Source organism: Epinephelus fuscoguttatus, linkage group LG4 (genome assembly GCF_011397635.1).
Source record: "Epinephelus fuscoguttatus linkage group LG4, E.fuscoguttatus.final_Chr_v1".
Taxonomy (NCBI): Eukaryota; Metazoa; Chordata; class Actinopteri; order Perciformes; family Serranidae; genus Epinephelus; species Epinephelus fuscoguttatus.
This window is the reverse complement of record NC_064755.1, coordinates 26,334,393-26,349,575: the sequence shown is the minus strand read 5'-3', so window position 1 is coordinate 26,349,575 and position 15,183 is coordinate 26,334,393. Positions and strand designations below refer to the sequence as shown.

Below are 15,183 nucleotides of genomic sequence, written 5' to 3'. Positions count from 1 at the left end.
ACCATAATGAGGCGTAAATTTAATATTTTGATGTTTGTGATCTTTCTCAAAAGGCAACTGTATTTGACTTATAAGAGACAAGACAAGCTGAAAGTAATTAGTGTACAAAATGATGTGTGTGTATCAGGTGACAGCGGAGTCACAGATCGCACTGAATAACATGATACTTGATGGGTTGATTCCTTGATGGAAATAATTGCTTTTTTCCTATGGGAGGTCAGAGCAGAGTTCAGGACAGTGTCCCAGGAATTTGGAGGGATTCAGTGTCTCGCTCAAGGACACTTTAAAATGGTGGATGCTCGCTGCTGAGACAGGGGGCTTGGACCTTGCTGAAGGACGTGTAGGTTTAAGGACGATCTCCAGCTCACTGTGTCACCCCGCCGCACACGTACTGCTTCACCTTTCATTCAAGGGCCATTTTAGTGGAGTAATTTCAAAAGGCTTCTGTGTGCCTCACAGCACAGCACTCTTCAACTGCTCCCACTTTGGTGTTTGTGCTTACAGCATCGGAATATAACAATCCATTGTTGTCAGCCATACAGGGCAAACAGGCGGATCATTTACATTTCTGCCTCATTGGTTTGATTATTTACATCATTGTGTGGATCAGTCAGTCTGATGTCAGGAGCCGTTGTCAATTAGCCAATGTTTTTCTAAACCAACTACTGTTGACCATTGTGAGTAAAAACACTTTTTTGCTCACCTCAGAGCAGTGTGTTGTGTTACAAGTACAATTGAGTTTAATGTTTGTCATAAAGAGTACTCTTTGAAAGCTTGATTATGCCTTAAATGCAATCTTTATACAGTTTAAAGTTGTAGCCATATCCAGGGTATAAGTTTACATGCAGTAATGGACAACTCAGTGACGTACTCTTTATGAAAATTTATTTCATGTCAGCAGTCATCCTACCTGAACATAGTGTGTAACATTTTTTTTGTATAAATGAAACATGAAACATTTCTCACACACTAACCATCACCTTTAACTTGTTTAAGAGTGGTCCAAGAGATGTTAGTATCTGTGATGATACCTACAACAAAAGGAAACATGTTGCAGGCATCACAGACCAATGCGTTGGCAGTATACATACAGCTTATTGTGCCTCCCTCTAGTGGTCAAAGTGGGTAAAGCAGACAAATCTCAGGTTTCTGTGCTCAAATGCTCAAGTGAACAGGGTTTGATATGTCTCTGTGTTCTGTCAAATGTGATGTGTTAAAGTATGAGATATGATTCCTCTTTGTTGTTTTATTCTCAGGGAAATATAGTGAATGCCACACATGTGATGCATCCTGTAAGACCTGCTTTGGCCCACAAGCACTGGATTGTTCTTCTTGTTTCAAAGGTACAAATATTCATTGCCTTCGGTCATGACAATTAATTGAAACATTGTCCCAGTTCTGTTTGTGCACTGTGTGTGTGTGTGCGCATTTGTGTGTCACAGGATATTTCTTGGGCCAGGACAGTTCTTGTGTAAGGCAGTGTCCAGCTGGCTCCTACGCAAACCCTGCCACTCAGTTGTGCGAGGACTGCTCGCCAAACTGTGAGGCCTGCGTGGACACGAGTGATAACTGCATCAGCTGCTCCAGAGGCAGCTATAAACTTTTTCTCCACCAGGGGAGGTGCTGGTCAAACTGCCCAGAGTAAGCAGTTGGATAAGTTAAGCAGTAGAATGAAGGAAACACTTTTGTAATGAGATGAGAAAAGATGTGTTCTAGTTTGCTGCATTTCCCTATTCATGTATTAACAAATCTCCTAACTAATTTCAGAGGTTACTTTGAGACATCAGAGGGGTCATGTGAAGCCTGCGATAGCTCCTGTTTGTCGTGTGATGGGATCAAGTCCCAGTGTCTGTCCTGCACTGATGGCCACTACTTGGAGAGTGGTATGTGTCGACTCAACTGTTCACTGCGGACATACCCTGCAGATGATGGTACTTGCAGACGCTGTTCTCCACACTGCGACGTCTGCTCAGACGACAGGACCTGTTTCAGTGAGTTATTGTCTCTGTGGGAAGCTAAAAAGAGAAATATTCCAAGTGGATGACATTTGAAAATGAACTGCATCACATCTTGAAATCTCTTGTTACAACTTTACCTCTCCTCCTAAATATCATTTCAGAATGCAGTTTCCTCTACCTGATGCTGAACGGTGTGTGTAAGGCTAGTTGTCCCATGGGCTATTATGAGGACATGGAGGAGGGCCGCTGCGGTCAGTGCCACCCGACCTGTGGCAGCTGTTCAGGGCCCCTGGCAGATGACTGTGAGACCTGCTCGACATTTAGTCCCAAACTCTATAAGGGTGCATGCTCCAAAGACTGCCCCACTGGTACTTACTATGACACTGAAGCTATGGAGTGTCAAGGTGAGTCTCACAGTGCGTACAGTAGATGTGACTTGATTAGATTTTTGAGCAGTGTTGTATGGGCACCTTTGTTGAGATGTAGAAAGTGGTTTCTATGATTCATGACACAAGAAAAATAACACAAAAGAATGGTTGTAAGAATCATAACCATCAGGACTGAGGATTGTGGCCTCAGTTCTGACTACTGAGTCACATTATGAGTTGCTGTGATTAAATTTACACAAGTTGGATCAGCCTGTGATTTAATTTTTTTTCTCTGGATTTCGTTGTGATTTTGAATCCAGCCCTCGGTGGGTTGATGATTTTGTTTCCACTGACTGTTGTTGCGTCATGTTGTTCTCAACAAATTATACAATGTAAGTCAGTAACAATTTACAACTTGAATAATTTGTTCATCAAGATTTGCTGTGTTATTTAAGCATTACCTTAATTTTTCTGAGCAGTGTATAACCTAGTCAGAGCAATCAGTTGAAACCTTTGACAAAGACAATGTTCACAACGGTATGAAAGTTTGCTTATGCTTATACAGTACTAAATACACAGTGTCTATAACTGCAACACTGCCATGTTTTATCTCCAAGGGGTATTCTAGCTCAGCCATAAGAGAAGACAGTATTTACTTATGACAATAATCATTTACTACTAAAACACTGTTGTTATCACACCTTCTTTTGTAAATAGAATCATATCACGTTTCACTGACGCAGTCTGTTTTGTTTGACTACGTGCAGAGTGCCACCAGACATGTATGAGCTGCTCCGGCTCAGACCCAAACCAGTGCACCCAGTGTGAGAGGGGACTTGTGCTGGATCCAAACACATTGTTGTGTGGCGTGACGGGTGACACAGACTGCCCACCAAGGACGTACCTACACGACGACCAGTTCACCTGCATGGGTTGCCACCCGCACTGTTACTCTTGCGAAGGGCCGGGCAACGATGAATGCCAGACCTGTGCCGTCCCAAAATACCTTCACAGTGAGCATTTTCCACCTGATTGTTCAGCTGCATACTGAAGTGGCACAGGGTGTAAAATGAACAGAAAATCAGCAGAGAAGCTGATTTTTAAAAAGTACATTTATTATTCAACCATACAACACAGCAAAACTACACATTTCCTAACTATCAGCTCTTCAGGTACTCAACAGGTGTATTTTTACCCTGATGGAATTTCAGCATGACTAACTATTTACTAAAATTATTTAAAAAAAAAAAAAGATTTTTGAATTGCGTTTTTCAAATCGAATCAATTTTCCCCTGGACCTAACAGTTAGGTGCTAAATAAAAGCATGACTGTATACGAGGGTTCCTTAAAAAGTCTTAAAAGGCACTAAGGCCAGATTTTTATTAAAAAAAATACCTTGATTAGTATTAAAAAGTGTTAAATCAGTCTTTTAAGAATCTTAAAAATGCTCACACATGGGAAGTAGGATCCCACAAAGCTTTTTTTTCTGATGTTGCATTGTATAATCTCAAAATAACATCTTTTTTTTTCCTTTTTTCTTTTTTTCTTACTAATTTACTGAATGCCTCTCACATTTACGTCAGGATAGTCAGCAACACTAGTTTGTTTTGAGCTGGATGCTCAAAGCAGAGGATCCACTGTCTTCTCTCAGGAGTAAGACGATATTCCTCGAATGATTGATCGAATTATTCTCTTTCATTCAGTTGCACATCTCCTTTGCGGCTAAGGAGCCAAACTAGATAATCAAAAACAACTGTTGATCAGGAAAAGTTGTCATCTTCTGCAGTGGGTAGCACCCAAGGGAACAATTTCAGTTCTTAAATTAATTATCAGAATCATAAATTAAATGATCAAAATCAAAACTCAGAGCCACCAAGCTGTTGTTGTGTTGTGTTGACACGAACCCTAAACCCCAAGCATCAAGATGCTGAGTAGCCGTTTAATGAAGTGTCATTAAAACAAAAAGTGACACCACATTAATCTTAAGTAAAACATCCTTCCTATCAGCATTTAGTTGTTGTTGTTTTTTTATCATCAGTAGTTTTACGTGTAGTTGAGTAATATTTTAGTTATGTAACAGTATTTCTGTTTGAGTACAGATTTTCAGTATTCTTTCCAACACTGCTTAAAATCTGTCCTCACCCGTTAAGCCTCTTGACTGCCAGTGCTGCTGCCTGCTCTTGTCGTGATCCCTGAAAGCTGCCTTGTCCCTCTTTCTATCACAATAATGCAGGTTTAAAAAATGTGTGCAAAGAAATTTTGAATTAAGAGTAGAAATTAAAAAACAGTAGGGCTTAATGTATTTTAAGGAAAAAGTTTTTAACAGACGGCACGATGGGAATCAAGGCAGGGGAGTCACACATGAAGATTTGGACACACAAAATCACCAAGTCGTGTTTTATGTTACAATAAATAACAGGGCAAGATTGTCCCCAACCCTGAGTGAGTGATGTCGGTTTATTTGTATTGTAACATTGGTCTTAAATGTAATTCTGACTGGCATTAAATAAGTATTTAGAAGTCTTAAATCTAATTTACCTTAACCTGTAGGAACCCTGGTGTACTAATAAACTGGAAATGGAACTTTTTGTCTGTGTGCTGTTTCCCAGACAGCACCTGTGTGAGTGAGTGTCCGGCTGGTACATACGACACAAAGCAGGAGGCCGACGGAACAGAGCTGGGATTCTGTTTGCCTTGTGATCACGTCTGTTCCACCTGCACCGGAGCATCGCCTAAAGATTGCCTCACTTGCTCTCCGGGACACCTGCGTCTCCTTCAACTCTGCGTCACCCATTGTCCCACAGGGTACAAAGCTGAAGGCTCTATCTTTGTCTCAAACATACAGTATTTACTTTGTGATGAAACACAACCTCTGTTAATGGTCTGTTGATTTTATCCCCACCCTTTATCCCCTGATCCAAAAAGCATAAGCGAATCACATCTATGTAATTTAAAACATTTCTTCTCGGTTCCACAGATAGAGACTTGATAATAAATCCTCAATGATGTCTGCAAGCATAATAAAAAAAAAATCTATGTACATGTCTGACTTGTTGATAATTTGATGCATATTTCCAGGTACTACAGAGAGGGCTCCCACTGTGAGAAATGTGACCAGTCCTGTGAGCTGTGTACAGGACCAGGGCCTGAGTCCTGCAGGACCTGTCTCCCTCCTCTTCTGGAGCTGCAAGGCACCAAGCTGTGTGTTGAGCGCTGTCCACGCCGCTTCTATCAACTCAATGACATCTGCAAACAGTGCCACACCAGTTGTCAGACCTGCACAGGTACAGATAAAGGAGCCACTAACTATAGCTCTGATCTCACTGTTTTTTCAACCATTATGTCTTGGCCACCTGTGGTCAATACTCCTCCAATGGGTCAATATTAGACTTTCACTTTTAAGCAAGTTCTACTGTTATGGGTTTGTATGTGTGTTTGCAGATGCCTCGCCTCAGGGATGCGTGACGTGTGACTGGGGCAGCACTTTAAAGGACAAAGTCTGCTATCCGCGTTGCGAGGAGGGGCGATACTTTTCGGAAGAGGTGTGCTCTTTGCAACAAGCCGTGTGCCACGTTTCTTTGATTACATTGCTCAAAAAATAAGGGAACACTAAAATCACACATCAGATTTTGATGAACGAATTATTCAAGTTGACTTAACAGTCAATGGAAACCAAAATCATCAACCCACTGAGGGCTGGATTCAATATTACAACAAAAAAGTAAAAATATTGAAATCACAGGCTGATCCAACTTGGGTGAATTTTATCACAGCAACTCATAATGTGCACAGTAGTGTGTATGGACCACATGTGCCTGTATGCACTCCCAACAACATCTGGGCATGCTCCTGATGTGTCAGCAGATGGTGTCCTGGGGGATCTCCTCCCACACCTGGATCAGAGCATCAGTGAGCTCCTGGACAGTCTGTGATGGTTCCTGGCGTTGTTGGATACACCGATACATAATGTCCCATAGGTGCTCAGTTGGATTTAGGTCAGGGGAACGAGAGCACCAGTCAATGACATCAGTGCGTTCGTCATCCAGGAACTGCCTACACACTCTGGCCACGTGAGGACGGGCATTCTCCTGCACCAGGGGCAACCCAGGGCCCACTGCATCAGTGTAAGGTCTGACATTTCATCCTGGTACCTAACAGCAGTCAGGGTACTGTTGGCTATGACATGGAGGTTTGTGCCTCCCCAGACCATCACTGACCCACCGCCAAACCGGTCACACTGGATGGTGTTACAGGCAGCATCATGGGGGGTTTTCTTGTTTTTGCCTCTCCATTGCACCTCTTGTCACTTTCATTTGCACCAAAGCAGCTGAAACTGGTTCAAAATCACATGTGCTCCCTAAATGGACAGATTGATATCCCTGCAATTGAACTGACTTGGTGTTATACTGCGACCATTAAGTGTTCCCTTCATTTTTTGAGCAGTGTATTACCATACCTAGTACCATACATCGTAATAGTAGGTGTATTCGGTAGGTTGTTGTATCAGTAAGATGCTGCTGATGTCCTTTGTTTGCATTTTAAATTTATGATGAGGTAAATACTTAAAGGCCCTGACAACATATGTTCTCAGTCAGCGTCTTGCTGTGGGTCTGACAAAGTTAGAATAGTTTTGGTTATTTCTCACTGGAAATTTCTGTATTTGTGTTTTTGTCTTGGCTCTTTGTACTGGTTTAGATTGAGTCACATAATTCCGAGCATTAATCAGGGTGTTGCAGTATTTCATGATGTTAGTTTATGTTGCTAGGGAAATATCAGTCAAATCAAACGGCAACCGCACATTTATCTTTGATTGTTGCTCTGGTGATAACGGATATTCAGTGCTACAAGGAAATCTGGAGGATTTTAAAATTTCTTTGTACATGATGAAGCATTTTTCTACAAAAAACATGACAAAGTGCAGACAGATGCTGCAACTCAGAGCAACAGCAGTTATTAGTAGCATTAATTCAGTAGTTGACAACTACTCGACTAATTGTTGCAGCTCTACTATGGACATGTTTTCCTTTTGTGTGCCCAGTACAATAACTTGTGAAATGATACCACTGTAGGAAACCTGTGAGCCATGTGACGGCTCGTGTAGGCATTGCTACGGCCCCAGACCTGACCAGTGTCTGACCTGTCACCAAGACGCTGCTCTTCATGCTGTGGAGAACCGCTGCGCCCGTTGCTGTCAGGCTGGAGGGAATGACACTGAATGCTGTGTTTGTGACAGTCGCTCAGGTAGAGACCCTGCCGATCGTAACAAACATAGGATGGTTTTGATACGACCATCTACTTAACATAGTTCTTTTGTTCTAGCTCTGTGTGTGGAGGCCCCCCAACCCAAGTCAGGAGAGGATCAGGGAACAGACCTCACCATGTCATCCAGAGCTCTGAAGCACACCTCAGCTGGTTTGCCTATTGCCCTGCTGCTAGCGCTGGGGTTGGCTCTGGCTGTGTTTGCCTTGGTCAAGGCTCATGCCAGGAAGAGGCTTTGCTGGGGCCAAAGTTACGAGAGACTGAGCGGCAGCGCCAGCATCAACATGCCCCACGGTGTTCCCGAGCCGGACAGCGGAGACGAGGTGGATGTGGTGTACACCAGCAGAGGTGGATCAGTGTATCGACGCTACAGCTTCATCCACGAGCAGGACACGGATGCAGACCAGGACGTGGATGAGAGCACTTGCCTCAATCAATCGTAGATACATATTGTGGATGGTCACAATATCAAGACTGACATGTGCTTTCAAAATAGTTCAGCTAATGTTAAGAAGAGAATTTAGTGGCATCTTGTTTTGGTACGTTGCTTTTTGAGTTTTGGTGTTGATTCTGCTCTACAAAGTGCCTGTATCTGTACAATGCACATTCTTGGATGAGGCATTTGTGGCTAAAAAAAATACATATATGTGTATATGTATGTGTGACCTTTTTTCTTTTTTTTACTTGATATTAAAGATATATTTGTTAAACAGTGAAATGATCATGTATAATAATTGAAATCTGCATGATTTGCTGTAAATAGAAACAAAATAAAGTCTTTTATACATGATCCCCTTAGTTGCCTTGGCAATAATTGGAGGTTAAACCACCCAGGTGAAAGAGAATTTAACCAGTAGTTCCCTACACTCAGATATTTAAGAAACACAAACTGAATAAATGACACTTCTTTGGGAAACTGGCAAAGCTGTATTAAGGGGTAAGATCTAGCCTGAGTGTCAGACTGAAGCTCCCAGAACCTTGAGACTGACATCGTCTCCATTGAAGGTGATTTACAAGGGGGAGGGAATTTGATTTTTCCCTAACCAATCAGTAGAGATCAATGACTCACCCAGAATCTGACGTCATTAGTGTCCATGCCTCGGGGGTGCCGAAAACAAGCGAGCATTGCCCGTTTAAAATGTCTCCGTCGTCGTGCACACCCAGCTGCATCGCCGTTAAATCCAGTTTAGCAGCTTCCTTAATTTGGTCCTCCATTAACGCAAGTAGTAGCGAAATACCTCGATAGCATCATTAATGTGGTCTGTAGGATCTGTAGCGGTCGCCATTAGCGTGGCGCTGATTGGCTAATCGCTAGACCCGTCCCCACCCCCAGCGTTCATTGGTCTGTCCATCGTTTGGACGAGATAAATCGCAAATTCATTGCAGTATGCCAGTCCACAGATGCAAGCCTACTCAGTTGAGTGGGCGGGGTCTATGGTCTGGAACCAGGCTAGGTAAGATCATTTCATACTGAAAGATACAGAACTCAAATTTAGCGCTTATAACATCAATCCATCAAAGGTAACACCCTGATCCCATCACTTGACGCAGAAAAAGCATAGTCAATTGGAAATTCTTAATTGCAAAACCGAAATTTGGGTTTGAGGAATCATTTGTGAACTGGATAAGGGCACTATACACTTCACCAATGGCCATTCTCACAAACGGGTTGATTTCACATAATTTCACCCTAACACAATGGGACCAGGCATCCTCTCTCTCCATCCCTTTTAGCAACATTCATATTCATTGAACCTCTAGCAGCAGCACTCAGCAAAATAGCAACATCAAAGGCATTAAGATGTCTACAGAACATACAATTATCCTTTATGCAGATGATGTTATTACTCCTTCAGGACCCTTACTCAACCCTGAAGGAATGCATTAAAGTTATAAAAGCTTTATTTTCAGAACTCTCTAGCTATACTCTGAATTGGTCAAAATCCACCATCCTACCACAGGGTATGAATGCAAGGGATGTGAAAACTCAAGGATCATCTTTTCACCTTATCACAGGCAATGTTAAATATTTAGGCATCAATCCTCCGAGCTGACACAACTCTTCAATCTAAATTTCACACCATTACTTAAATCAATACAAGATGACTTAAAGGGCCAGTGTGTAATATTTGGCATGGTTTATTGTCAATCTGAATCTGAATCTGAATATTCTACCCATTAATATGTTTATACAAGTGTATGATCGCTATAAAATAAAATTTGGTTTTCGTAGCCTTATAATTATGCTTATATATATATATATATATATATAGCAAGGGCCTTGCTTTAGAGAGGTCACCATCTTGTGCCGCCATGTATGTACGGCAGACGGAGCGGACAATCCAGTCAGCCAGAGAACGCATTTTGCGTGTATAAATGAACCAACGAAGACAGTGGAAGGAAGGAAGAAGGAGGAGGAAACAGCAGAGTGTTAGTAGTTCGTCGATAGAGAGTAGTGAAAAGTTTTTTTTGTTATAAAGTTTGCGAATGGACCACACTTACCACACAACAGGAGAGAATGAACCCGAACCGTCATCTGCGAGGAAAAGAAGACGCAACTTCACTCCTTGTGATGCACTCTCTGCGGCGCTTTTACTCCTGATGATATACGTATCTCCCCAACGATGGTAGCACTGAATCCCATTCTGTGCATTCAGCCTCTCTTCTCACCCGCTCAGCATCAAACACATGGAGTTCCTCATCTGTATGCTCCGGCTCAAACAGGTATGGCTCTGGGTCTGTGTCCGCTACAAGAAACTCTTCAAAATCGTGTTCAAAGTCGTCCATTGCAGCTACTATAGTCCGGAGATATTGCTAGGCTAAATAAACAGCTGAGCTCTGTTTACCGGCTACGCTGTCAGTCAGTGTGCGGGCTGGAGATTGAGCAGAGAGGGGAGGGGGGTCCCCACTCAGTATGGTAAACGAGTTTGTGTGTAAAGTTATGAAGTGTGTCTGTTACGCTAGAAGAGTCAGAGTTTGGGACGGAGTCTTTTACCCCCTGGAGTGTTACCGGAGTTTCTGGAGTGCTCAAATAAACGGGCCTTTTTCCCGAACGCTCCTCTGGTCTCCTGCTCGTGAGGGATTCATTACAATATCGTAACATGCTTAGATTTCTAAATAAACATACAACTCGTCGCTAGATAGACCTACTCCTGAAAAACTCGTGCGCAAGGCTTTTTGTCCCTACGAGGCCACTGTCATTTACCCGATGGGAGGGGTGAGCGAGTGAGCCCTGCAATCTAGAATTTGGCCACTGATGTCACTGTTTTCAACCCATTTTACACACTGGCCCTTTAAATCGCTGGACCAACCTACCAATGTCCCTTCCCAGAAGAAAAGCAACAATTAAAATGTCAGTCCTATTTTCAGTTATCCCTATTCTTCCCTCAACTATCTCAAAATACTACTACGCTGCTATGCTAAACCTGGCTTGTGAAAGTTCATCAACTAAGGCTAGCGAGCCCGCAACCCCTACGTATTGAATTAGACGTGATAAATGTGCCTGGACTTCCCTGAGTGAGTGTGACCCCTCCTATCTGGAGGAGGGTTGACTCACTGCCAGGCTCTTCCTCCTCGTGACCAGCTGGCTTTACCCAGATGACTCCGCTGGACACCATTTGGGTGCCATTAAGTCGGACCAGTCCGCAAGCTTGCTCTTCTTCGTGGTTGTTCAGAGTGAATGTGTATTTACATGGATAAGTGGCGTCTCCAACACTTTCTCAGTCTTTTTTGTCTTCAGAATGTCTTGCCTCCGGCGTCTCCCCCGTGGCGTGCCCGTTCAGCTCAAAGGCCTCCCAAACTCTCCCACCAGGTGTGGCTGCTAATGAGTCATTACCACAAACGCCCAGGTGTGACGTCAGTGCTGACCCTGCCTCCTACTACCTTCCTAAACCACACCCACAATTATTATTATCAACATCATTATTGGTGGTGATGATGACAATTTGCCGCATTCAGCGTGAGACAAAAATGCACCAACCCAGATATTTTCATTGTCAAGCAATATGGTGCACCAAACTTGCACAAAATTTGGATTTCGTCTCTTAACTTAATCTGAGTTACTGAAATAAGTTAACTATTTTCAATCCTGCCATCTTAAAAATGTACCAATACACAGGCATCCTCACTTTCAGGCCATATTCGACACAACACCGAACCCCCTCACTCTACAGCCAACACTATCCACTTGTTTCTTTTCTCCCCACTTCCATCCTCTCACTTTGTCTTTTTTTCTCCTGTTTTGTTTTTGTTTTGATTGCTGTTTTAAATATATTAAAATCTATCAATTTATTTATTAAATCAGTTGCATGGTCATTTATCTACTACTACTCATTTATCTCCCCCGGTTGTCTTGTGCTTTGGTATTTTGTTACTTTCACACTGATCACTTGTATCCCACTATTTGTTGGTCATTTGTTTTGCATGGTTGGTTCTCATTTCATACTTCCTTAAATAAATCACACACAAAAAAAATAAAGAAAATAAAAAAGAGGAGGAAGAAAGAAAAAAAGGCAATAATGCTGAAACATCCACCTGCACACACAGTAAGTCACATCCTATTAAGGATGTAGTATGCCCAACACCTTCCCTCCCCACACCTCAGTTTGACACACCTACTTAGGGGGCTGATTCTACTTAAAAGGAGCCAAGTCAGTCTGTAACTTACATTTAAGACAAGGCCACCTGCGGAAAAGAAATGGCTTCTGTGAAGTTGTTTAGGATGCAGTTGTTGAGGATCCTCTCACTTACCGTCATGGGTATGTTCCTTACCTTTGTCCTTTGGGAGACTGGCTCCAACAGGCACTCATTGCCTGATATGAGAATACCACAGCAGTTCTCTGGGGATCTGCCTGGCTGCTTGGCTATCATCAGTGGAAATGTGGAGGGCAAGAAAGGTGATTTAGAAGTGCTTCTGGGATCCAGGAAAAGACAGAAACTTTTATCGGAGGACTTCTACTTGAACGTGACAAAGGACTGTCCATCTTACATTGTCAAGAGAGGTTTCATCACAGAGCCTCTCAGTGAAGAGGAGAAGGATTTTCCCCTCGCCTACTCCATGGTGATCCACGAGAAGATTGAGATGTTTGAGCGACTTCTACGAGCTGTTTACTCTCCTCAGAACATCTACTGTGTGCATGTGGACCAGAAATCCTCTAAAGAATTTCAGAAGGCTGTGGAGGCAATCGTTTCCTGCTTTCCTAATGTGTTTATTGCCAGTAAATTAGAAAGAGTCGTCTATGCCTCATGGTCCCGAGTGCAGGCAGATTTGAACTGCATGAAAGACCTTCTGGACTCACGCGTCCAGTGGAGGTACCTGCTGAACACCTGTGGGACAGACTTCCCCATCAAAACCAACGGAGAGATGGTTCAGGCACTGAAGGCCCTCAATGGGAAAAACAGCATGGAGACGGAGGCCACAAATGACTACAAGAAAACCCGCTGGCTGTATCACTACAATGTAACGGACTCTGTAGTAAGGACAGATGTGAAGAAGAGTCCTCCACTCATTAGCAGCCCAATGTTCACAGGAAATGCTTACTTTGTGGTCACGAGAGCCTTTGTAAAACATGTGATGGAGGACAGAGAGGTTCAGCAACTCCTGGAGTGGGAGAAAGACACATTCAGCCCTGATGAGCACTTGTGGGCCACCCTACAGAGGATGCCCTCTGTTCCTGGATCAATGCCTGCCAACGACAAGTACGACGTGTCAGACATGCAAGCCCTCGCTCGTGTGGTGAAGTGGGGCTATTTAGCAGGAGATGTGAAAAACGGAGCCCCGTACTATCATTGCACTGGCACATATAGAAGATCAGTTTGTGTGTATGGAGCTGGGGACCTCCCGTGGCTCCTGAGACAACACCACCTCTTTGCAAATAAGATGGACCCTGAGGTTGATGATATTGCTATTAGATGTATGGAGTCAGTTCTGCGTTTCAAAGCTTTAGGCCATGACCCACTGTTAAGGGACGAATACTCCACTATTTAAAGCTGATAATCATTTGAAATGTGAAATATAGATTGTCTCATTGATATGCTGTTGCTGAGGTCACAGCTTTGGTCACCGTTTACTTCCAATCAGGTATCAAGGAAACTACAAGTTTAACAGTTATTAGTTTATTGTTTTTGTTTTTTAAGGTTTCCTTGTCAGCTATTGCACAACAGTCAAACAGAAAATATATTTGATTTACAATGTTTACATTATCAAGTTTGAACTGGTCTATAATGTATTAAATATGTCAACATTTTATAGATAATAATGGGTAAATATATTCTAGCAATCATATTCATGTATTCTATATTATATTGTTATGGGTTTTATATATATTATTATATTTTTTCCCTTTTTATTTTCCAAAAAACATCTATCTTGTAATGACCTTTTTTTAAATATTTTGTGGCTGTTGTTAGTATATTATTATGATTGTATGTATTTTATTTTATATTATTTTTAACATTCTTATATTATAGTCAAAGTATTGCTATGGATCTCTTAACTTCTTATAATATTCCTGTCTGTTATGTATATGATTTCAATGAAATCTGTATTTATGACGCCATCTAGTGGAGTTTGGTGATTATTATTTAAATACTGTCAAAATGTAATTGGTGTTTGGTCACTTTACACTTTCAGGACTGGCATATTTTTATGTATATTTCTGTTGTTACCACTGGAAAACTGGTGTTAAATTATATATGAAAAAGTACAAAACAATGATGTGGATCCATGACTTTACTTGGAGAAAATGTTCCATTAAGACTTACATCTTTGTTCAGATTGTTGCGCTCACAAATGTTTGCCCTCCACAATAATAAACTCAACCTTTCGTACAAGAAATGCAGCACAAAGTTCCTCACAATAAGGGCAGTATAAGCACACGTGAAAATAGACATAATGGACATAAAACAGACAAGGCAGTTCAATATGAAACCATAAAATTGTAAAACTAGAAATCATAAACTCAAGTAAGATTTTAAAAGAGTTGCAGCAGCGTGAGGAGTAAAAAGAAATAGTGTCAGACCTGTAGGAAAGTCAGAGGTAGTTAAAGGCTTAAGTGAATAGATACATTTTTAGCTTTCTTTTAAAAATATTTAGAGCTGGCTCCTCTGATATCTATAGGCAGTGTGTTCCAAAGTCAGAGGACACATTCAAGAGAGAGGTAGAACATTAAGCTTTATTTCCCTCAGGCAAGATTTTGATAGAAAACATCAGCAGTGAACAGTGAAAAAAAAACCTGTCAAAAACTTGTTCTATGAAATGCCACTCGACTGGTCAGGAACCTAAAATACAGTTTAAAATCAGAGCATCCATAAAAATATATAAATTTTTCTCCTTTGTCACCTTTTGAATATAAATATATAATATCTTGATGCAAAGAACTAAGTCTTCAGCTACTGCTAAACACGGGAGTGGGTTTGCAGTGAGTCATGCAAAGAGCTGTGAGAGTGGACAAGCCGAGTGTTCAGTGAGGGCGAGTTACTGAACCCTGTGAGGACATGGTTACAGTGCAAACACAAAACCACAGTGACTAGGACAACCTACTTCCCTGTTGTTCCACCCCATTCAATTGCAAAAACTGTTCTAACTTGTTCTTGATATG

General features: G+C 41.9%; 2 protein-coding genes across 6 annotated transcripts in view; both read left to right on the top strand.

The window, feature by feature from the left end:
- The window catches only part of LOC125887388 (proprotein convertase subtilisin/kexin type 5), a 31,186-nt gene extending 22,829 nt beyond the window's left edge, over positions 1 to 8,357 (top strand). For 4 of the 5 annotated variants that reach the window (XM_049574154.1, XM_049574156.1, XM_049574155.1 and 1 more), the window contains exons 8-17: positions 1,257 to 1,343; positions 1,443 to 1,641; positions 1,768 to 1,991; positions 2,120 to 2,362; positions 3,094 to 3,339; positions 4,936 to 5,131; positions 5,405 to 5,610; positions 5,768 to 5,868; positions 7,396 to 7,567; positions 7,646 to 8,356. In XM_049574154.1, coding sequence (XP_049430111.1) covers positions 1,257 to 1,343; positions 1,443 to 1,641; positions 1,768 to 1,991; positions 2,120 to 2,362; positions 3,094 to 3,339; positions 4,936 to 5,131; positions 5,405 to 5,610; positions 5,768 to 5,868; positions 7,396 to 7,567; positions 7,646 to 8,028 — 2,057 coding nt within the window. In that variant the 3' untranslated portion in view covers positions 8,029 to 8,356. Of the gene's footprint in view, positions 1 to 1,256; positions 1,344 to 1,442; positions 1,642 to 1,767; positions 1,992 to 2,119; positions 2,363 to 3,093; positions 3,340 to 4,935; positions 5,132 to 5,404; positions 5,611 to 5,767; positions 5,869 to 7,395; positions 7,568 to 7,645 lie in introns of all 5 variants that reach the window. The other variant, XM_049574153.1, reaches the window with a different exon arrangement.
- A 3,948-nt stretch (positions 8,358 to 12,305) lies between these two features.
- LOC125887306 (beta-1,3-galactosyl-O-glycosyl-glycoprotein beta-1,6-N-acetylglucosaminyltransferase 3-like) lies at positions 12,306 to 13,571 on the top strand. Its single transcript, XM_049574005.1, has one exon. It carries the CDS (start codon positions 12,306 to 12,308, stop codon positions 13,569 to 13,571), a length of 1,266 nt encoding a protein of 421 aa, XP_049429962.1.
- Positions 13,572 to 15,183: the final 1,612 nt, after the last annotated feature.